At 39.5% G+C, this 23,106-nt stretch overlaps 1 protein-coding gene across 1 annotated transcript; it reads right to left on the bottom strand.

Moving 5' to 3' along the window:
• Positions 1–3,260: 3,260 nt before the first annotated feature.
• Positions 3,261–10,885, bottom strand: si:dkey-79d12.5 (maternal B9.15 protein). Its single transcript, XM_062422992.1, has 5 exons — positions 10,747–10,885; positions 6,803–6,980; positions 6,487–6,624; positions 5,945–6,287; positions 3,261–4,534 (listed from the first exon to the last, which is right to left on the bottom strand). The coding sequence occupies exons 2-5, from the start codon at positions 6,973–6,975 to the stop codon at positions 4,322–4,324; spliced, it is 867 nt and encodes a 288-aa protein (XP_062278976.1). The 5' UTR covers positions 6,976–6,980; positions 10,747–10,885; the 3' UTR covers positions 3,261–4,321.
• Between the last annotated feature and the right edge of the window lie 12,221 nt (positions 10,886–23,106).

Raw genomic sequence — 23,106 nt, 5'->3', positions numbered from 1 at the left:
ACATGAAAAGGTATGCTTAAAATATAACTTTGTAGACTGGCGTTAACTTTGATAGGTCTACAAGTTAGACAGCTCTAAAATACCCTGCAGCATACTTTAAAATGGTTCCAATAACACTATAGTGCACTACTGACCACTGCAAAGATGCTGTGTGTTGCCAAGACAGACCCCATGTTACCTAAAGGGGAGGAAGATGTCACAGCTCAAACACGACTCGGGCATCACCTAAAGTTTATAGTTAAAGTTTTGTTGACAATGGTTATATAAGCTATCCTCATAAATCAGCAATGCAGTCTTTCAAAAATAATATGCTTTAACTGCAGCAGAGAACACTTTTCCAGTGCATCAGCATTTCCATGGTACCGTTGCCTGTTGTTAGGAACGGAGAGACAACACCTGTTCTTGGTTCGTATTTATAAACTGGAATAGTAATGTTATATTTGTGCCAGTGCCGTTAATTTCACCACCATGTTTCCCATGCTCCAACCCTCTGAATGCACCAGGCATATTTCCATAGGTTGCTCAAAAGATTGTAGCTGATGTGAGTCAGAAATGTGGGGCTCTTTGACATTGTAATCAATCACTGACTTCGCAGCATGGAGGTGGTCTGATGTTTTGCCGCACGCATGAGAACTTTTTTCCACATGTGGAACTGGCGTGTGCTGTAGGAAGTCAGTGGGAGTTAATAATGTGTTGATTGTGTGGCCTGGCATTGTTATCCACTGAGATCTGCATGTTAATGTCATGAGGCTGTGCTACCAAATAGTGTGTCTGGAAATGGACTTACTAATCAGTAGGTCAGGGAGGTTCAAAGCCCAGGTGCAGATTCTGCTGAGTTTGTGCTGTCTGCTAATCAAGGAAGTTGTTATGACAACAAATACAGACTGTTGCATAAGAGCATTTTTTCTGCACTAATTATGTTAAATGTAGGTGCTGACATATGCCATGAATAAAATACAACATGGTTCAGTATCAATCTATTGATTTTTATGTATCAGTTTTACAGTGTCAGTAAAACAGTTTTTACCATTTAACTGCTACATATGGAGTTGAAGAGGTGTCCAGATGATGTAGCAGCAATCAGTTGCTGACGCAACACTGGGTTGCTTTTGTTTATTATTTTATAGTTCAACTAAGAGCCTACAATAAAGTCCAACAAGAAAAATGTTTAAACTGCAATGCAAATGTAGGTATGCTAATGTTGGTGATAACGATTTGGCTACATTCACTGCTGTGTAACTTTGCAGATGTAGGCTATAACTTAAATCCTTTGCAACATGAGCAAAAGTGCAATATGGCACAAGTTCGTTAGCTCAAGTTTTGGTGTGATTCGTGACATTCACATTTATAAGCAGTAGTCTTAATTAGACATGTTGTGTGCTTAAGCTCTAAAGTGTCAAAAATATCATTATAATATAAAAAATATCACATTTCAAACATTTCCAGTCTGTTTGATTTAATCACACACAATTGCATCGTAAACTACGCTATACTTAGGTCAACCTTTCACTGGACAACAGATGTAATTCATTTCTTAAACCTACCGGTTTACAAAAGGTGGGACATATCTCGGCGTGGACTATCATCAGCACTATCCCGAGCAGAGCAGTGCCCAAAGCCAACGCGCACAGCCGCTTTTTATCCTCTAATAAAAACTTTCTGTCTCTCAGTCTGTAGAGGTCGTCTCCCTCCATAGGAATTGTCCGCTTCCCGGGAAGTGACAGCGGCACGGATACCTCTGCCGAGTCCCCGCCGTTTCGACTGATCAAGCCATCGCAATTTACACAATCCACTTTGGAGTCATCGGGCATGCTGCGGTTTGTCATCTCCATCTCCAGAGCGCACAGGAGACGGCGGTCGCCTGTCCCGCTCTCCCTGTCGTCGCTCTCCGCTGTCTTGTGCCTGTCCGGTGTCCCCTTTCCTTCCCTCCCGAGTTGGGGAAGGCATAGTCCGATGGGCGCACTGTGAACCAGGCCCGTCTCTCGTTGGTCGCTCATCGAAGTAGCGGGTTCACCAAAACACTTGGCCTCATAATACTTACACCCTCACCTTAACACTCCTACCAACCGGCGCGGCGTGGTTACGCGCACTGATGCCATTTGCACACCGCAGTGGGATCTGTTATCTTATTTGCATTGGTTTTTATTTTAGGATTGTGCGTCAGTCTGCCGCAAATGAATTCTTTGTGTGCTGGGTGTGTGTGTGTGTGTGTGTGTGTGGGCTGCTCGTCTTATTGTGCGTGATGCGCTCTCAAGGAATCACGCCTACAGTATTTGCAATCAAGCTCCGGAAGTTTTAAAGTCTCAAAAAGATGAGCATTGACACAAAGTTATTTTTCTCTCTTTTATCCGATTTGACTGAGGCCTGGTCAAACAATAGCCTATGCTATTTTGTGAAAAGCCGACACACATACCACTACATTACATCTGTTTTGCAGCGCAATCTAATAATCATGGGACAGTGTACGTGATCGCCCGTTTTTCTATTCTAATCAACAATAAGTTAGTCTATAAAGAATACAATACTATTGTGGACCCACCAGGAACCGCAGGGTAGGCCTTCGTGTTTTTATTTATTTTCTGGTTACACACAAAGCAGTGTTGAGCACAAGTTACCCAATAGCTACAGAGTGACATCTCGTGGTTAAGTTCATTCTTGCTTTGCCTTGATGTGGTCCTTTTCAAAACATTAGTCAAGGTTCGGCGAGATTGGCAATGACTCATGACTGTACTGAGCTTCACTTCAGTCATCCATTTTTAAATACGACTTTGGGGGTGTTTTCAACCTAAGGTGTGCTGTGCGTTAAGTTTTTCTTGTAAATATAGGCATTCTATATAATTGTGCTTTTTATTTGCCTCTTTGCTCTTTTGGATCAATTGCCATCTCACTGTTTAGTATTTCGAGTATCTTGAGAGTTGCAAGATGTCCCTTCATTTTGTGCAAATTAATTCAAATAATTCCTTCCTTAAAATAAAACACTGAGACCCAAACTCTCCCCTCACACTTTGCTAGGCTGTTTGAGGAGGAACAGCGTCATGACCTTGGGTGAAATGACCCACACGAGTCCTTCCGCTGGAGCATCCTGCTGACGGTAAAGCTGCTCTTATACAGCTGAGTGACACGTTGAATGTCCAGACTGACAGGTGTTTTCTAGGTCATGTCATTAAGGAGAAAACAAAGATGACACTTAAGTGCCAAATGCTCCACTCAAAACTAGGTTATTTATTGTTCCAAAAGACAAAAAGGACTCAAGTTGGAATTTCAGGTATGAAATTATTTAATCCTCTGCAGTGAGAAAGTAGATGGGTGATTCAAAAGGTGAAAGCAAAACAAAGCTTAAGCATACACATACGCTTTGCAGATGCATGGATAGTCAATAAATAAAATTAAATAATCACAGTATGTAAGAATCAGTAAGTGACACGTTTGTATTAACGACTTACAAAGCAGATTCTCATAGCAAGGATAAGTATTTACAGTAAAAAAAAAAAGTTTGGAAAAGGAGTAAGCAGGCTGTAAAACTGATACCCCTAAATAACAAACTTCTTTATACCTTTTAATGACAGCAGAGAACGTTTAAAACCACATATGCTCTTTGAAGTTAGATTTGCAATACACAGCAAATACTGTTAATAAAAAAAATATACAATTTCATGTATTAGCTGGGAGTTCAGTGCCATCCACTGGTGGCCAAATAAATTACAACAAATAGACAGCAAGATTAGAAAGTGTACATTAATCTGTGGTATCCAAGTTTCGTGTTATTTACAAGCAGTTTAGTAAAAATATGTTTCTTAATGTACAGATATTGTCACACTAGCTACAATAGATTAAAACCCTGAATCACATTTTACAATGATTGACTGTGACGCACACACAGTGGATCACTATTTTGCAGCACAAGTGAGAAACATGAATAAGAGAAAAAACACCTGAGGAGACCATTATTTGGCATAAAGCATATTGCTGAGAGTTCCTGAGTTAGTCCAAGCACCCAGTGACTGAAGTCATTCATGTGTACAGTATGTAAAAAAAAAAAATAGCAGTGCAGCCCTGACAGATTCCAAGGAATCAAACTTTTTTCATTCCATTATTAAGTACAGTGGTAGCTCTGTGCTGAGTATATTTCATCAATAACAAGTCACCAGAAATTAAAAAAGAAAGAAGAATTATTACAAGCTGTGCAAGGAATAACTCTGAGCTATACAAGTTTTTCTTTTGGTCCAAGTTTAGCTGAACTCAGAGACCCAACATGAAATTGGCTCAGTTGAAGGAGCTTATATTGCTCTATCCACCTTCACGCCACAGTTCCTGGATGGTATTAACCCTGCACAGGTCCCCACGGCTGCAGAGTGGCCTGAGGCACAATGAACTGTGGAGACGGCTGCGGCAAGATGTAGTAGCCCAATACCTGCTGGGGTGGAGGCGGCGGTGCCGGAGGGGCACAAACTGTGGTGAGGAAAACCGGAGCGCCTTTCTTGTACTGAGGCCAAACTGGTGCGGGGTGGTAGAAGTACTGGAGGCTAGCAGGAAGCTGAACAGGGAGAAATATGGGAAGGGACGAGAGATTAGCTGGGAAGGTGGAGACTTTCCAGGATGGGTGTTAAACACAGTTATTCCGCATGGGAGGATTAGATGGTACTTTCCTTTCTAGAACATGCAATACTGATAGTAACCAAATACTGTACATTTCTTTCACATTACACACAAGAGATTCTTTACAGTTTTTCTCACTTGCTTTGGCTCAATTTTCAAATGACAGCTGACGTTGTCAAAACAATACTTGAAATTCTTCACATTTTGTTACAAAAGAAAGAACATTTCGCATTCTTTTTTACCATTTGTAACTGGTTTTACACATTTAGGCATATAAGTATAACTTGCAACAATTTGAACATTGGTTGCATATGTCTTTGTGCACAAAATAGATTAGTTGAATAATTTTCCTCTCAAAAATATTTATTAATTCCTTCATTGTGTACGTCATAGTTGCTGCTGCTGAGCCCATGTTTCATAAATTGCCCTCACATGGAGTGGTCATAAATTCTGCTAAATTGATACATTTGTTTTGTTTGGTGAAACTCAAAATTCACTGATGAATGGGGAGTTTCTTACATCAGATCATTAGGTTAACCAATAGCACATGCTGTCCAATTAGCTTACAGGCGCAAGTCATGAGTATTGTTCTGTAAAACACATTTATAGAGCTACAGGGCAAGATAGGTACTGCAATTTGTTAACACGGAGGAGCCTGCTCAGATGAACATTGGGCAGGGGCAAAGGAGTTGTAAAGTACACAATCATCGACCACAAAATCTTTATTGTGCTGCATCCATTGCAGCAAAATAAAGACATTTTGATTTTGTGATGACATAAAAGCAGAAGCGTGCAGAGGATTGTTGCAGCATACAAGACAATTCTTCCAACACGTTATTCATTTCTGCCTAGCAGATAGCTGGAAGCTTTAGCCTGTTTCTTAGTAGCATTGGGATGTAAAATAACCACAGTGTCGTTGGCAACATATAAGCCTGTGTATAAGTACATTGTAAATATTAATAATAGACTAAATTTGAGCATTACAATTTCAAATGTATTTGAATATTAAAAATAATAATAATGAATGAAATTCGAATGAGTTTATAGAGGAGGACTGACAGCCCTATTGCTTACTGTAGAATCTAGCAAATATTACATTAGTAGGGGTATTTGTTCCATTTGTTGGGGACTATTTTCAGCTGCATAGTTATATACATGCACACCCTGTGCAACAGTGTAGCTCATTCATATGTTTTAGCAGTTTTTGGACAATAAGCTGTAGAATTCATTGCTGGTTTTGCTCTAACCATGTTGACTGTTAGACATATATATAATGTAATGTTTCTAGCCTTTTCCTTTAATTGTTATATACCAAAAGATGGTGCTAAGAAAAGGAAGAAAAAATTACCATATTTCTGACGTATGTGACCTTATTTGGTCCTTCTCCTTGTCGCTTCCGAATCCTGGGCACCATTACGACATTGTAGGTGTCGTTTTCTGCTGCTGCTGCTTCCTTTTTGGCAACATTTTTATCTTCTTTTTCGTGCTCTCTCTCCGTCTCACCGTCCTTGGTCTCCTCCTCTGTGTCACTCGACGCAGCGGAACCACAATCAGACGAGGTAGCAGAATGGTAATCTGAAGTGTCCAGGTGTATTGAGTCTGAGGAATCCTGCTCTCCCTTCACACCTTCATCATCCTCCTCTTCCTCTTTGAAACAGGCTATTGTGAAGGGCCTGCTGTTCTCTCCAGCTCTGTGGATATCACACACATGTCAGCTTATACTCCTACATTCCTACTTCCTTTCCGTGTATTTGTTACTCATCATCTAGTAAAAAGCATCATGACCCGCTCAAAATTCTGGGCAAGTCGGGGAAATGCCTCTTTGTTGTTGGAGCATGTTTTTCTGTTGCATTCTTTGCCATCGCCTCAGAAGGCCAGATAGTGACTCACCTTGCGCACACCTCCAGTGGGTCGATCCACAGTGTGACCTCAGATGGGAGACCCAGCTCACTGGGGGTGAGATCACTCTCCTCACACGCCTTCAGGAGCACTCCATCACAAAGTACTCCATTATTAATCCGGATGCATCTGTGTGGGATTTTACAGTAAAAGGGTCAATCTTTTTTTTTTCTGCATCTCAGCTGGTTCTCATCATGATGGTTACACAGCTTTCATGAACATATCATAAAAAAACACTGATACCATTTCTGATATTTGAAAAGAAAACCAAAAAGTGACAAATGTGTGGAGTTTTCATGTGAACTACCTGAATGCCTGGCCTTTACTGGGGGAGTCCGGATACCAGTGGTCATCATATTTGTCACATAAAAGTTTCTGCAGCTTTTCAGAAAACAATTCTGCTTGGGCTTCATCAAGCTTGCCACGTCCCACAGCCAGGCGTTTGAGAAAGTCAACTCCAGCCTTCACCTCTCTTTTCATGGTGTCTGTACAAACAGAAAAAAAGAAGTGGGGGGGTCACTCAAAGTCATTAACCCATGTATCTGCGATTTTGTGTGTCTGTATAAATATGTGGTTCTGTAATCATGTGCCACCGTCAGCTTTTATCTGTAATAACTGCACTTCTGCAAACCAAAGTCCAAATTGATTTTAGTTTTTGTATCACACCGACTTCCCTTCACTGAGATGTGTTGGGCGTGGGGGGGCAGGAACTTCAGTTGCAGTGATAAGTGTTTCCCTGTGCAGTTGCCCCTGAGCCTTCTATTTTTATGACCTTGAGTGCAGCTACGTTTTAAATGTGTGTAAATGCGCCAAGCATTTTACAGCTATGGGTATGGCTTAGTGTTGACAAAAGGGTAGAGTTTGTATACAGGCAAACAAGATGCAAACTAGCACTGCTGTGTTGACATGCAAGTATTTTGACATGCAAATCCAATGAGCTCACTGTGCTGTTTATCTTCTGATAGCGTGTCTGTTTGAGTTGAGTGCCAATGTCAGGCTGACCGGAGAAGAAGAGCCTGTTCAATAGAGGCCAGGGCAATTTAAACTTTGCAGCCAGGCTGGTAAATGCTGCTGCTAATGTCCCCTGACGAGAAAAATCATGGCTTAAAGTTTAAGGTGCAGACAGTCATTTGTTATTGTGGTTTGAAACATGCCACCGTTGCCTCAGTCTGTGTAATCTGTTTTTTTCAGAGAAAATTATTATTTGCCCTGGTAGACGTAGCCACACCCCTTCAGAGTAGCAGGGGACAACAATCCAGAGTAGCAGTAACTTCAGATCCCTAACAAATATGTTTTTCCTTTACATGAGCTGTGTGTTCTCAACACCATGTTCTCATGTTCAAATACCTACTTGGATATTGCACTTAGTTATTAGTCTGCAAGGTAAGCAGGGTCAAATAGCATGTATTCTTCAGGCTGTTGTTGCTCCTTCAGTTATGTTGTTCTCCATCATTCACTTAGACACTAAATGTGTTTATCCCCACAGTCTGGTTCCACTAGGTTGTCAATCTTGCAACATTCTGGCCTGTCTCTACATCTGACACTCATACATGAACACAGGTTTTTCTGGTATGTTTTCCAGTTTGAGATATCTGCTGTGACTCTGAAGAATGTCAAAGTGGCCCTGAACTTGATGCTGCACTAAAGACACCACAGAAATTGAAAACAGATAAGGTGTTTTAGCTGACAGAGCTTTTAGTAAATACCTCCAAGCGTTCTGGGGTTACATTACAGCTTCTTTTTTTTTTAAATGTATGCCATTTCTTTCCTTCTTGATTTTCACATTTTCAGTGTCCATGTCTTTCAACAGAATTGTTTTGTGATGGGAAAAAAATGATAGTGACTTGATCCAGATTTGTTTTATCTAAATCAGTGATGAAAGGCAAAAAACTACTTCAAAAGGTTTCAGGGAAACATTTTACAGTGCTGTTCGTAGAATTTAGTGGCATCTAGCAAAACAGACTTGACACAAATGTAAAATCGTTAAGTATGTTTCTGATTGATGAAAGTCACCTGAAATAAGAATTGTGTCTTTGTTACCTTAGAATGAGTCTTTTATATTTACAAAAGGGAGCAGGTCCTCTTCAACAGAGCCTGCCATATTTCTACAGTAGCTGCTAGATGCCACTAAATCCTACACTCTGGTCCTGTAAGGAAAGTTTTACTGCATTATAGTAAACTGCAATATAGGTTAAAGTGGACCAAATATGCTAATTTCCACTGGCCCTTTTTGCAGACGCTCAGTTCAGCTTCTGTGTCTAAAGGCAGTCTTAACTTCTGTCTCTTTGAGGGCCCCCCTACAGAAGCAGAGCAGTGAACTTGCACGCTGTGTGTGAAGCACAATACCATATATAATACCGTCTCAAAAGTTTAAAAAAAAAAAAAAAAAAAAAAAAAAAAAACCTTGACCATCCAACATTGTAACATCATATTAAATATACTCACTAAAAATGAAAGCATAATAGATTTCCTATCAATGTGATAACATCAATTGTAATATTCAAAAGTGTTTTGGTGTTATTGTGCATGTTAGTACCTTGTGCAGTGTCAAATTAAACTCAAGGATCTCCAAATTTGCAAGTTTTCAGCTAAACTGAAGTGCAGCCACAATAAATCATAAATATTGTAATCATCAGTTAATCTGACCTTTATTTTCTTGATTAATCAATGACTCATTTGGTATAAACATTTTTATAAAATAGTGAAAAATGACCAACACACCTTATTAAACCCCTGTGTTTTTTATAACATTCCAAAACTCAAAAAAGGTATCTAGTTTAGCATCATAGAGTACAAAGAAATCCAGTAACGAATTGGCAATTTTGCTTAAAAAGTGACATGATTTTCTAAATCAGTTTCACACAAGAATAACAACATGTAACATTGTTAAATGTATTTCTTTGTTCATATGGCCAGGTGTTCAGTGCCAACATGTAGCTGTGTCACCTGATTCAGTATACTGTATTGCACTGAAACAGCCATGAGTCATGTTTTTAACCAGCTTGCATCATACCAAATTAATGATACATGTACAAAGATACTAAAAGAGCTCAAAGAAATTCACATGACTGATAGTGTTTGTTTTTTCTGATTAATTTCACCTGTCAGTGGCCTTTCTTTGATCTAATCAGAGGGTGAATGATACCCTATAAAAGCTTCCAGACATTGTGGAGCAGAGCAGGCTTCTCAATCTGCACATTGTTTACTGAGCAGTGATGCACTGCCATTATCACAGCCTCTGCAGATACTGTTTTGGAACTTAAGTGTGAAGAAAACAACTTGACCCATTTTTGAAAACCAGGAATTGCCTCTACTGCTGCTTACACAGCATAAATGTGTCCTGCACTTTTACACAAAGCAACAACCTGAATATTGGTACGTGAGTGCTGGGGTTTTTACTTCGGTGTACTACATAAACAGCATGCTTTCTTCCCTGACATCATATATGTATCCCAAACTAGGCCAAACACCCTGTCACATCACAATAAACAGAATCAGGTCAGAAAAGAGACTTCCAGATGTGATTGACAGACAGGTGAAAAATGTTGACCTTTTGGAGGACTTCTCTGTAGTTTCGTAGGTATTTACTTTGAGCAACAACGAAACCACCTCGTTTTCGCCTCTGCGTGAAACAAAGGAGATACAACAGAGCAGTAAAAGACACAGCTGTGTGATCCAAGGAGCAGACACGTGTTTGTGTATGCCTTGTGGATAGCGAGAAAAGATTTGACTACAGCTAATGTATTATTCACCCTCGCGTCTATTTCTCATTCTCTAGCTGTGCTAAAGGAAACTTCACCCAGCAGCCTGGAAATAACGCATTTGGGGTTTCTAACAGCGCGGAAAGCCCCGAGTGGAAATTTAGAAAGTGAGCAGCAACAGGCCCACACTGTCTGAATTTCGATTGAAAAGATTGTAGATAAGCCAATTTTAATAAAAGGTAAATGTTCTACTTTTTTGTAGATCATACGTTAAAAAATAAACCACATTTTAAAATAACCTAGTTTGAAGCAGCGAGAAAAAGTTATTGTTGTGGGTCAAACAAACACATATTAGCCCTTTTAAGATAAAATACATGAATCAAATGAACGAACCAAGAGATAGAAAGTAGCAAACTTATAATTATAACCTATATCAGAAAACAGTGACAATTTAAACATTAAAAATAAACACCAGTTCGACTAACAATACCAAATAAAAGTGATTTAAAACATGTTAAATTCACACCAAAGTTAACAAACAGTGACTCACAATGATTAAAAAGTGTCCAATCTGCGGTCCTCGGGCTTGTTGTCTCTTATCGCGGCTGCCTGCCTGTCGTCTGTCTGTGCTGCTGATGTGTTGGAGTTTATGGTCAGCACATGTTGCTTCCTTGTTCTCTCATCAGTTTTACTGCTGCAAACGAGACGTAACATTACCGTCAGCGTGACTCACTTCCTTTACTCATCGCGTCGTGAGCAAGAGCTGACTGGCTGTCGGAGAGAGCGACACCCCGCCCAGCCAAATATGGGCAGTCAAGGTAAACAGCTGAGTGGGGGATTTCAACACACCACAACTGCGTTTTGTTCGCTAATTCCTACAAATCACTGTGATCATGTTACCGTCCTATGATGACATTTGATGCAATGCTCGTGGCATTGTGACTTATTTTAACGCTCCAATAAGCTATTTTCTGTCACAAGGGTGTCTGTGAGAAATATAATGAGATAAGGAGAGCCTATTGTTCTTACAGTACCTATTTTGGTTCCACACAAGACGCCCTTTCTCTATGAGGTAGTTGTGGACGAGGGGTTTTCAAAGTTCGAGACTGCGGGCCTCCCCTCGCCGAGAAGACGATCAAACTTGACTATCTAGAGGAAGTAAAAAAGAAAAACAGAAATTAATAATTGTTTTGCTTTTTTTTCCACCTTCAAATGCAGAATGAGTGTTCTTACTCTCATTTAAAACTAAAATATATATTTTTTTCTTCACAAAAAAATAATTTATCGAACAGGGAAGCCGTTCTGCTGCAACCGCAAAGCAAATAAATAGTTTAAAACAAAGGATAAAATAACATTTAATTTCAGCGTAAATCAATCACCTTCATCAGCTGTATCATCATGTTGCTGTCACCCCCGCCACCCACGAACACTTTCTGTTAACTTGACGAGTTTTGCTCAATTCCTGGATGCAGAGAAACATTAGTATGTCATTTGATCCCACAGACACTCAATAAATGAGCCAAGACAACCGTTTGACATACTTCTGACAACACTAAATACACAACAAATGTCTTTCTGAAGTCCTTTACTTGTTTCTGACTCAAGGAAATAGGGAAAAACTGGGAAGAACTCCCCAAAATATCTGAACTATCTCTTTAACCAACTCACTCCTCGCCTGAAAATAAGAATTGTTAAGTTGACTTAAGAATGAAACCTTTATTTCTATAAAGGAAGTGATGTCCTCCTCCACAGAGCCAGTCATTTCGCACTACATTTTGCAGGGGTTATTTAATGTGTTGCAATCTATCCTAACCCTAATCTCCCCACTCGATGCGGTAAGGGAATCCACATACTAGTCTTTTAATAATGGCTTCAGATCAGTTTTAAATTAAGAATACCCTTTTGTTTGTCAGATTATTTAAAAAAAAAAAAAAAAACATTTTTGCTGGTGATTAACACTTGAGGAAGCACTCACATAACTTTTTTTTTTTAAGTCATAATATTTCTCATTATTCATAAATGAAGGGGGGCATGTGTGCCTAACTTTGTATTATATTCCATGGGAATCAATCTAATAGAGATTTCAATTAAAAGCACAAATGTTATGGTGTCACTAGAGGAAAAGAGGGGATCTCTGAAGTTTTTAGGATTCAGGTCAATCCAAGTCAGTTTTTGTTTATATATCTCAGTATCACAAATCCTAAATTTGCCTCAGTGGGATTTACAGTCTAACCAATACAACAGCCTTTATTTTTAGACCCTCAATTCAAATAAAGAAAACCTCACCCAAAAAAGTTTAATGGGGAAATGAATAAATTTCATGAAAAACAATAGAGGAGGGATCATGTTTTATATTATAGCCTATTATTGGACTATTATTAGCCTATGCATATCTTATACTTTAAGTATGATCTAGCATCGCTCTTATAAATTAATCACATGGATTGAAGGTTAACATTTGAATGGAAATGATGCAATACATTTCAGCTGCAATGTGTCCATTGACAATAGCTGTCAGATAAACATGGAGTTAAACATAATATTTCCCTCTTAAATGTAATGGAGTAGAAATTTAGAGGGAAAATTCATAATAACCTTAAAACTGTGTGTGGACTGTGTGTGTTTCTGGACTTTTTGTGTTTTGGGGGGTTTTGGTGTTGCTCTGTATGTGTTTTGTATGTGCTCTGCTTTACAAGTTGTTTGTGAAAACTGCATTCATTGTTTTTCCCTCTGAATTCTTGTTTTGGTTCTTCAGCTACTCATTCTTGTCAGTTTGTAGTCTCTTATGTTCCTTGTGTGTTGCCGTAGTCGTCCTCAGGCTGTTTTCCCCTGCACACCTGTTCTGTGTTTGTTGCCTGCCACACCCTCGTCGCCTTCATTGTTGACATAGTCTTGTGTTTCCCTCTTTATTCCTGTGCCTGCCCCACTCCAGCTGGATCTTGTTCTGTCATTAGTTCTTTATGTATTTATACCTCTCTGTGCTCTTTGAGTTATTTGTCAGTTTGTAGTTGATGTATTGTGTGGTTTGCAGTTGTTGTTTTTGTTCCTTGGGTTATGCTCCTTGTGTTTCGAGCCAGAGAGTTCTGTACCTTCGTCTGCCTGCACCCTCTGGTCTGGTAATAAATAGTTATTATTTCTTCAGTTCCTGTTGCCTGCCTGTTTCTTCTGCATTTGGGTCCATCTGCCTGCATAACTGTGACAAATAGTACTCAAAAACATAAGTTGAGTATGTACTTAGTTATTTTCCGCTAGCTCCTTTTTAATTTTTTTATTTTTAGCAACAATGCAGTTATAAATGTTGATCCTACATTAATAAATGCTTGTGCATTTTTCATTCTCCAATAAGCCATCAAATCTGCACTTACAAATGTTAGGAGGTCATCAATAAACAGTTCTTACCATAATCCATCGAGTCAGATGGGGTTTAATTTGAACATTGTGCTCCTCTTTTCCCTGATGATAAGGGGTCAATTTCTCCATCGGGTGGGTTTTCCTCAGGAACTAATAGGACAAAGTAAGTATCACAGTGAAAGGAGAATAAACACCCCAAAACCCCCAAATTGTTGGCAATGGATTATAGCTGATGAAAAACGTTGTGTTTTTGGATACTGGTGCTTTCATGTCATAATTTTAAGTATTTAAGTAAATATATATTTTGTCACATTCCAATAGTGGTTTTCTTCATACCCATAATGGAGTCTGGGTTTTTGTATCATTTTAAATTGGGGCTGTGGAGCACTTTGAGAACTGCAATTGACTGTTTTCAAAACTGTAAAAGGTAGTTTCCCATAAAAGTTCTGCTATGATGTCTTAAATGTGGCTATTTGTTTCACAAGGAATTGACACCATTTGGCCTAAACAGTGATTCATCTTAATTTCAAAGAACAGCCCTATACAGTTCTGTTTACACACCCAGTGCTCTTTTGACCGCAGAGGTCTAGCCATAACAACCTGTGAGTCAGTGTGTTTAAGATCAATAAAGCGTCCATAAATACCAGCAGATCACAGCAACACAGACTGAAAGACTGCAGCTGTAAATCACCACATACAGGCTCATGTCTTATTAACGAGATCCTACAGGAGTGTTTTATTTGTTCTCCATATTCCCTTTCCATATCGCTTTCTTTTGGTAGTGTTAGTGTTTTGTTGCAGCTATGATATGATTATTTACTTTGTAGTAGTGGTGGAAGCAATATTTAGATCCTTTACTTAAAGCAAGCAAGCATTATGAGCTTAATGTACTCTTGCAGAATTGCCATTTTCAGTCTTGATATTGATATAATGTTGCTGTTTAATTACTGATGAAATGTTGCAGCTCACTGGGGTGCAGCTAAATCTGTTGGACGGGTTAATCTACAGTATTTAAACAATGCATCATGTTGTAGCCGCCAAATAAATGGGGATGGCAACAAAAGAGTGCTTGTTTCTCTTTGTGACCACTAGAAGGCAGGCTGGCTTCTTTTCTCTGATTTCATCCTGTTTAAAGTGTTAGTGGCACATTTCAGCACATAACACTCAAAGGAAACTGGTAGTTGTAAGTTGCTCTTTTTAAGTCTTCATTGCTTTATAGTCAGATATCAACTGTCCTTCTTCATTCCTGCATTTTTTTTTTTTAGATATCATCAACTCTGTGTGCCTTAATCATCCCATTTGCACTTCTTCATCAAAATAAGAAATCATAAATGTCTAAGATATTGTGTTTTGCAGGACTTTTACAAGAAGTGCTGCAGTCAAATATGGGGCTGACGTATAAAGAGAAATGAGAACCTGATTATGATATCTTTGTTTTATTTTATTATTTGAGTCATAGACTCTCATTTCCCCAGTTCCCCTTTTGTTTGTTCCTCCTTACAACTATACGCACCTGTACGCCCTTTGCCCTTTTCTTTTGCACTAATTTACTCATTAATCACTTGGTTCCTCTGTTTAGATTTTCTTTATTTCTCCCCTCAGTTCCTATAGTATGTGTTAATGTCAGTGCAGGTACTTGAGGACAGTATGTCAGATCTGTGTGGATTTTTCTTCACTCCCGCCTCTGCTGGATCACACTCCCTGCCCCAGATGCCAACTCAAGAGTAAATTATTGCTGTGAGTGTGTATGAGAGAGACAGAAATAGATAGATAGAGATAGGGGGATGAGATAAGCATAAAGTGTTGAAGAGTGGGTGTCTTTGGTATTTATTAGCATTGTGTTGACGACTGATGGAAATTAAATCGCCTTCTCTGTCTTTATTTATTTTCTGTTTGTCTTTCTTACTCTTTTGCTCTTTTTGACCTCCATCCCACTCCATCTCATCAGTTGAACCTCTGTTGACAATTCCTATTGTTAACTAAAAGACTGATTGCATTACAATATCTTTAAACAAGCAATTCATTTTCTCAAAGAGTCGCGGGTTGTTCGGCTCCTTTTTTCTCTTTCTTTCTAATCCTGATATAGCTTCTCAGACCTTGCAGCTTCTGCACAACTTTCTCCATCTGAAAACTATTGATTTTAATGTCAGTGTGTCATTTGTGCTCCTAAAACACAGGCTAGGATTTAGCTGTGGTAATGGGAACCCAAACTGGGGCGATTCATACAGACTCTTTTCATGTACATATTTCTCACAAGTGTCATGATTCTGTAGATAAGTACTGGAAATGAAACCAATGTGGTCGTTCTTTTTCAGGGGCAGTTTCTCTCTGAACGCATCTGGCGGTATCAATGAAGCCCACACGCATACACCACATGCAGCCTGCTTCGCCTTTAAAAACATATTGATTTCTCTCTTTCGCAGGGAGCTTAATGCAATCGATCGACCAGGCTCTTTCAAGATCAGCGCCAGTATAAGCATCTCTTCCCCTAACACACATGCTGCCTCTTTCCCCTCAGGTAATGATTGTCCTTGGGCTTGGGGAATAGTTTCTCAGCATTAAGAGAGAGAAGTGTTTCTCATGGCATCCAGCCCTCTCCTTCCCTCACTGGTCCCCGGTAATGTGGTTAAGTATAAGACATATATTTGCCTCTTTAACAAAAGGTATGATCGAATGCAGCACACACCTCCTTTGACCTTTATCAACCACCCATCCCACCCCTCCCCCTCCTCCTGCTCCTCCTCCTCCTCCTTCTCCTTCTCCTCTCCACCTCTCAGTGGGTCGATACCTATTTGTATTTGCAATGCATTAGAGCAGTGCCCTCTTTTTATATTGAAAAAGTTGGCTTTTCTTAGTTTGGCGCCTTGCAGGCAAATCACACCAACAAGACAGATGCTCTTTATGAACAATCTCCACCCTTTTCTTATCTTATAAAGGAATATTAAGATCAGCTTGATCACATCCATCTGTGAAGTAGTACAGCCTCTAAAAAACAGAGATTTAGGCCTATTTTAATCCTCAGTTGACAAGACAAAGGGTTCAGTCGGGCTTGCAGCAGTAATGCTGATTATACAGAAAACCAAACTGTTATTTGCCTGTAATGGTGATTGCAGTGCTGGCATGAAAACTTGTTCAGGTAATTTACTTCTACTCGTTAATAAGTCTTAGTTGAGTTCAGTTTATCTATTTGCACAAATATAAAGACAAGAAAAAAATTGAAGTGAACTGCACAAGTAAGGAGCATTTTAAATGCCTAAATGAGAACAACTCAGACAGTTATCGATTTCACACTGAACAACAGATTCATGTTTAGAGAATTGGTAGGCTTCATCCTCTAAGTACAATGAATGTCTTTCACTTTCTGTTTGGATTTAAGTGAACAGACAGACTTGTTGTCATTACCATCCAGTTATTTTGGATCAAGACCTTAGAAAACAGCCTTTCACGTGCTGCTCCCAACCTGCTAGTCGAACCTCCCCAAGAGGTCACAGGATAAATCTGAAGGGTCAGAAGGGTCAGAAGGGTCAGCGGCAGAAGAAGAAAAACATTTTCAGCTACTCAAAATGTAATCTTTTTCTGACTTTTCTCCCCCCTAAAAAAAGAAAAAGTGAAATACTGGAGAGTTTTACCTTTTTCAGGAATCTAGAAACTACTTAAACGAGACAACCCAAGAATCTTTGGTTGATATGCTCACAGAGATATGCAACCTGAGACAAGGGGCTTTGAAAAGGGATTAGCTGTAGCTGTGTTCAGTTAGTACATGTTTGAACAAACTAAACATCAAGCTGTGATGAACTAGAAACGGCTGCTTACACTTATGTAAATCTTGATTTGCAATGCGATCACTGAACAAATAGAATAAATTAAGGAACTAATCAACATTTAATTTCTACACAGGAATTGTTGCAGTATTATAAATGGAAATGTTTCTGAGCCAAGTACTTAAGTTTTGCAGACTGTTAGGGTTCAAGCATGTGCATGTGATGTTGACATTTTCTCTTCATTAATATAAAGCTGTTGACATCCACCGTTATATTGTGTTGATCTAAGGATTAAATCAGCAAGAAAGCCATTTCTCACTAGATTTAATTTGGTTAGTGACTTTAATTGCCTATATTTCAGTCATGCTCCTTGGTTCACACGGCTGCAGTCTAAACACAGCATACATTACAGCGCAGCCAGTAAGTGGAGTGGGAATAAACAGAACAATATAGAAAGGAACGCAAAGTTGTGTAAGTTATTAATAAATCAATAATTGTAGAATAAATATAAACTCAAACTTTTTGCATCAATGTAAAACTTGAGGAATATTACGTTTAAGTAATTCCGGTTAGCCCCAAAATTTATTTTGTGTGTGGTTTATTTAAAAATCTTAAGTAGCTTCTCTCGGTTTTTAGTGAGCCAATTTTCCTCCCACATTTCACTGTTGATGTTTTGAAACTCACACATAAATGTGAATCCACAAGCCTGCTGTTGAGTGCACTCTTCAGTTTTCTGAAGAAATGTAATTTTGAGGAATTTTCTTTGAAAGAAAGGCTTAATTTAAACCCAAGCAAATAGTCATATTAGTCATTTATTATTTGAAACTTTATTGTTTGTGTATTTTGAATTGTCTGCAGAGAAATTCACATCTTACACGTTTAGCAACTGAACCTGAAATGTACTGCAACATTATTTAAAAATTTGAACCTTATGAAGGCACAGCTATAAATGCTTGACGACTTGAGTTCATTCTTTCTCAAACACAGAAATGTGTTTTTAAAAAACTCTCTGCTCCAAAATTTTCATGTTCTTCTCTTAAATCTTTTGCTTAAAAAAAGTTTTAAAATGACTACCAGTTACATCAGACTTCGATTTTGAGAGTTTGATGGGAGACATGTTCATGAAGTCCTTAGTTTGAACTCTGGTACCTTGTAAAACGTAGAACAATTTAACATATGCAAGTCTGAGAGGCGTCGGGGTTCAGTTTACAGTGTGCCCCCGCTGGCCTACGATCAAATGCCCACCGAGCTCCTGACTCCCCTCTGTCCCCTCCTCTGCTGTCTCAACAATTAAATCAGTTAAGGTGAGTGGACTGCCCACTCTTTGTCTTTGCTGACAAATAGATAAAAGCATAAGCTGGTATAATAGTCCATTTTACGACCTACAACACAAATGAGTTGTCTTATTATAAAACATTTCACCTGTGTGTCAGCAGTTACCATGGAGATATGTGAGGCTCTACTAAATGGTCTGACCTTAACCTTGCACTTTCTCGACTGCAGGCTTTCATGATGTTGCAAACACATACTTTATACCCCAAATCAATATTTCAACAGCTGTTTCTCTTACCTTTTCTTCAAGCACATTAAAAATTCCATTAATATTGATTTAGCCCACAAAAATAATAAGAGAATTTGTGCTGTGATTTAGACGTTATTTTGATGTTTATATGTTACATGTGTTGGGATTTGTTGCTTTGAAATTGACATTTCTTGAACTAAAGTCTTTTCCATAGCCTTGAACCTCCATTTACAAATCTTTCCCTTCCCCCATCTGCATTTCTCTTTCTGCCCCCTTTTGCCCCTCTGTCCTGCTCTCTCACTCTCTCTCTCTTTCTCTCTCTTTCTCTCTCTCTCACTCTCCTACAAGCTGTGCCTCTTTCCTGTGTGCTGGGGGGCCAGCGGAGGGGAAGTACATCGAGAAAGAAAAGCACTCTGAGTTCAAGTGCACGTGCTTAAAGACACAGCTGGCCATGACAAAGGGGAATATGACAAGGGGAAAACAGTCATGGAAAGGCAGAATAGTGATCTATTGACAAAGCGCTTGTGAACATGCAGACAGTATAGGAATAATTTCAAGAAAAAAGGGGGAAATTTTGAAAAACGTGAACAGGAAAACAGAAAAAATGTATCCTCCCCTTTTCCTCTCTCCACGTATACTCCTCCTATTCCCTCCCACCTTCCTTTCTTTCAATCTCTGCCCCCCCACCTCTCCTTCATTCCTACCCTGCATGCGTGCATACACACACACACACAGACACACACACACACACACACACACACACACACACACACACACCGACACACAGACACACACACACACTCACACACGATGACTGATGCCTTCTCCCTCCTTCTCTTGCATTCTCCTTTTCTCAGCTCTAGCTCTCTGCACCGCTGAGACTTTTGTGTGTTTGTCCTCTCTGTACCGCATGGAAGAACCGGTTATGCACAGCACATGCTATCCCAGCCACAAACTGAGCGAAAGCTCTGCCTGCCTCTCACTTTGCTGCCTGTGACTTTATCTGCTGCTGTACTTTCCTCACACCGTTGATTTCCTTTGTCCATAAGGCATGTTTCCCTTCAAAGTCCTGAGCGTGAAGGGTTGAAGAAAAAGAAATGGTGTCTGAGGAAGAGGAGATGAGGCAATAGCGGATAAAATGTGACGAGCGGATAGGCACAAGGCTGGAGTGAAACAGAGATGCAAAGGCTGCAAGTCAAGAGGGAAACCACTAACTCGAGAGTAAGGAAGAGGGGACAGAGCGGAGGAATCAAGTTGAAATCGGGAAAGAAACGCGGGAAAAGGTAAAAAAAAAAAAAGAACTTGACTTATGCAACATAAACTGGAATTCTCTATGTTTTGACGTTGCTTTCTTCAACAGTTATTTTGAATGAAACGCATTATTTCTGTCTTTTATTGTTTTTCGCTGTCTATCTCTGCTTCATTTCTGTGTTGAGCTCTTGTTTCGTTTCTGTTGGTTTGTGTACCTAAAGGCATTTTCTTTCCTCCCACTCCTGCTACATTTTCCCTGTCTCCACGCTTCTCCCATAATCCAGCCATGCCTTTTATCTCCTGTATTTGCTTGACAGAATATGTATGTAGGCTGAGAGAGCTCTCTCGCCTGAAATGAAGCTCAGTATTAGTCAAAGGCTCAGGCTGGTTTTGGGGCCCAGTTGTGTGTGGACGAAAGGGAAGGAAGAATGGGGTCGGTGCATTCACATTTGTGTTGTTATTGTGTTTGAACACTGTCTTTATATGTACTATGTTTGAGTATACTGTTGGATGTTTTTTATCCTAGATTTGCTTCTTAGTTTCGGCTGTTATGAAACTGTTTAAAAGATGACACTAAGAATTTGAATTATTTGGCCATCATCCTCCACTCTGGCAATGACACGTCCCACCCTCTACTTCCTTTTACTGTTTGTTTGTGTTCTCAATATGTCCCTGTTATGCTGCACATGACCAAACCCCATCTCTACTGTACGTGTCCGGTTATGTCTGTCACCTTCCACATACCTTCATGCTTTGTGCCCATGCTGCTCTCACCTAATCCTTGCTCTCCTGTTCGCTCTCAGTCTCCATTGTTTAATATCGACAAGTTACTGTCGTCCTCCACACATGCGCTTGAGGACCTCTGATATATCCTCATTCTGTCCATTCTCTCTGTCCAGCTTTTCCATTTCCATGGAGATCTGATACGAGCTCTCAGGCCTTGCACCCCTGTCTGCATGCTAACTCACAAAGATATCCTGCTTGTCTCCATGCCAGGGTGCGCCATTTGGCAGAGGGCAGAAATAGGGCGACTTCGGAGATGGTGGTACTGGTCTTGATAGCTGTGCCTGTATGCAGGTTCAGCTTGAGACTTAATACCGGAACCAAAGTCGCAGACAGCCAACCTTGGTGATTGTTGGCTCGTTTGTGGTCATAGACAGTTTGTAGAGAAGTGCAGGTTGACACAGGCATGTTTTTTGCAATCTGATGAACTGAACTGAGCAACTAATAAAAGACAAAGCAGTTCGTCAAATGCAGGTGAGTTTTGTTCCAGATGTTGTGATAGTATCTATGGTCAACTACAGAGCATGCTCACTTTCTCATTGGGCTGCATTCATGTGCGCATATTTGAGCATGGAGTCTTAAATATGTTCTTCGCCACAACCAGTTGAATTTAGGCAAATGCCATAAAACCCTATTCAATTCAATAATTAACTTCATTATGTTCACAATTGGTAAATATACAGTAGATATTTGAGGAAACATACTGAATAACCTCAAGAAAACCAAGACAGGGACTGTGCAATTAAATATTAGATATTTTGTTTTACTTGTACTAACCCTAATCCTCAAATCAGTATGTTTCAGGTTTGGTTAGAGGTATATCTCTAACTAAAAAACTAAAATGACCAGAACAGAAACCTTTGTTTGCCTTGGTGTTATCTCTGAAATGTTGTCATGATATCTGATATCTCTCATGGACCCAAAACACAAATCCTTATAAGAGTTCTGGAGACTTCAACCTATAAATTAGCCAGACATTAAAAAAAGCTAAATATTCAAATTCAGCTTTCAAGAAATAAATAGAAATGTTGATATTGTATCATAATATGCTGATGATGAAGTATTGCATAAAATGTTGGTATAACAGACCAATAACTAACAAATTACCAATCCAGCAAATTACTGAATATTTTGGATCACTACAGTGTACTGACCTTGATTCTGGAATGTGTTGAGTTGGTGTGATGTTATCCAGCAGTTGGAACTCAATGGTGCACTTTCGCCTTCGCAACTGAAAGTGTAGCGGTCATCCATCAGCTGTTTGCAAGAGATCTGTCTATTATCAGTGGCTGTAATACACCTGACAGTGCCTTCATGTTAATCCACTCCTTTTTTAACATGTTCAGGTTTGTGTCATTAACGCCTAATATCAATGGTGATGTTTAGTTTCTGTAGGTAATAGCTTACTGATGGCTTGCACATGGCTCTGACCACTGTTGCTCTTTCACAGGATCATTTGGACATTTTCAAATGCTAATAAAACATTAGTTAAAAGAAATTTCAAATTTAAGATCAAACGTGACCATTATTATTTGTTACGAAATTTTCAGAAGAGAAAACTGTCATGAACGAAGCCCATGATTGCTGTTATGACTATGAGATAGTCTGTCATGTAATACTACTTAAAGCATCAGCAGATGAGGCATTTAGTACATCTCCAAAGCACCACTTCTACAACAATACTGAATACTTTGGTACAAATAATGGATTAAACTGTTTTATTGTACTGAAAATGAATGTATCAGTTAGTTTAAACCTTTTCAGCTTGAGGCCTTCACTTATTGATCCCAGCACATCTAAACTCCACAGTGCAGAGGAAGCCATTAATGTGTTTCACTTTATAAAACATAACTCTGCCTTCACTATCAATTATGTAGCTCTGGTGTGAAAAAGACAGGAAAAGGGGCACACACAACAGGCAGCGGGATGCGGCATGGAGAGAGAAAGCGCTGCACCATGTGACCGCTGTGGATGTACTAACGCTCTCTCTCTCACGGTCTGAGTGAGAGCTATTCCCCGCGGATCCAGTGTTCCAGTTGCATCAGTGTTAGTCTGCCTTCTCTAGGACGTGGGGCTGAAATGGGGCTGGAGCTGAGAGAACTCCATCTGGATACCCATCGGGCTTTAGTACTTCATAAGCACAGAGCTGATAACATTTCTCTCTGTCGCACTGAACCCAAAGTTTTACCAGTTTGAAGGAGGACGGAGGAGGTGCATGGCTTGATGTTTTCAGTGGGTGGGC

Source organism: Scomber scombrus, chromosome 7 (genome assembly GCF_963691925.1).
Source record: "Scomber scombrus chromosome 7, fScoSco1.1, whole genome shotgun sequence".
Classification (NCBI taxonomy): Eukaryota; Metazoa; Chordata; class Actinopteri; order Scombriformes; family Scombridae; genus Scomber; species Scomber scombrus.
The sequence above is the reverse complement of the archived record's forward strand: the minus strand, read 5'-3'. Positions and strand labels throughout refer to the sequence as shown.

Bases quoted from the DNA above. Each gene is read 5' to 3' on its own strand.
- si:dkey-79d12.5 (XM_062422992.1), bottom strand. From the start codon at position 6,975: ATGAAAAGAGAGGTGAAGGCTGGAGTTGACTTTCTCAAACGCCTGGCT. The intron at 6,288-6,486 runs GTGAGTCACTAT...TGATATCCACAG, and splicing joins CCACTGGAGGTGTGCGCAAG to AGCTGGAGAGAACAGCAGGC. The intron at 4,535-5,944 runs GTAATTTTTTCT...CTCCCTGTTCAG, and splicing joins TCACATACGTCAGAAATATG to CTTCCTGCTAGCCTCCAGTA.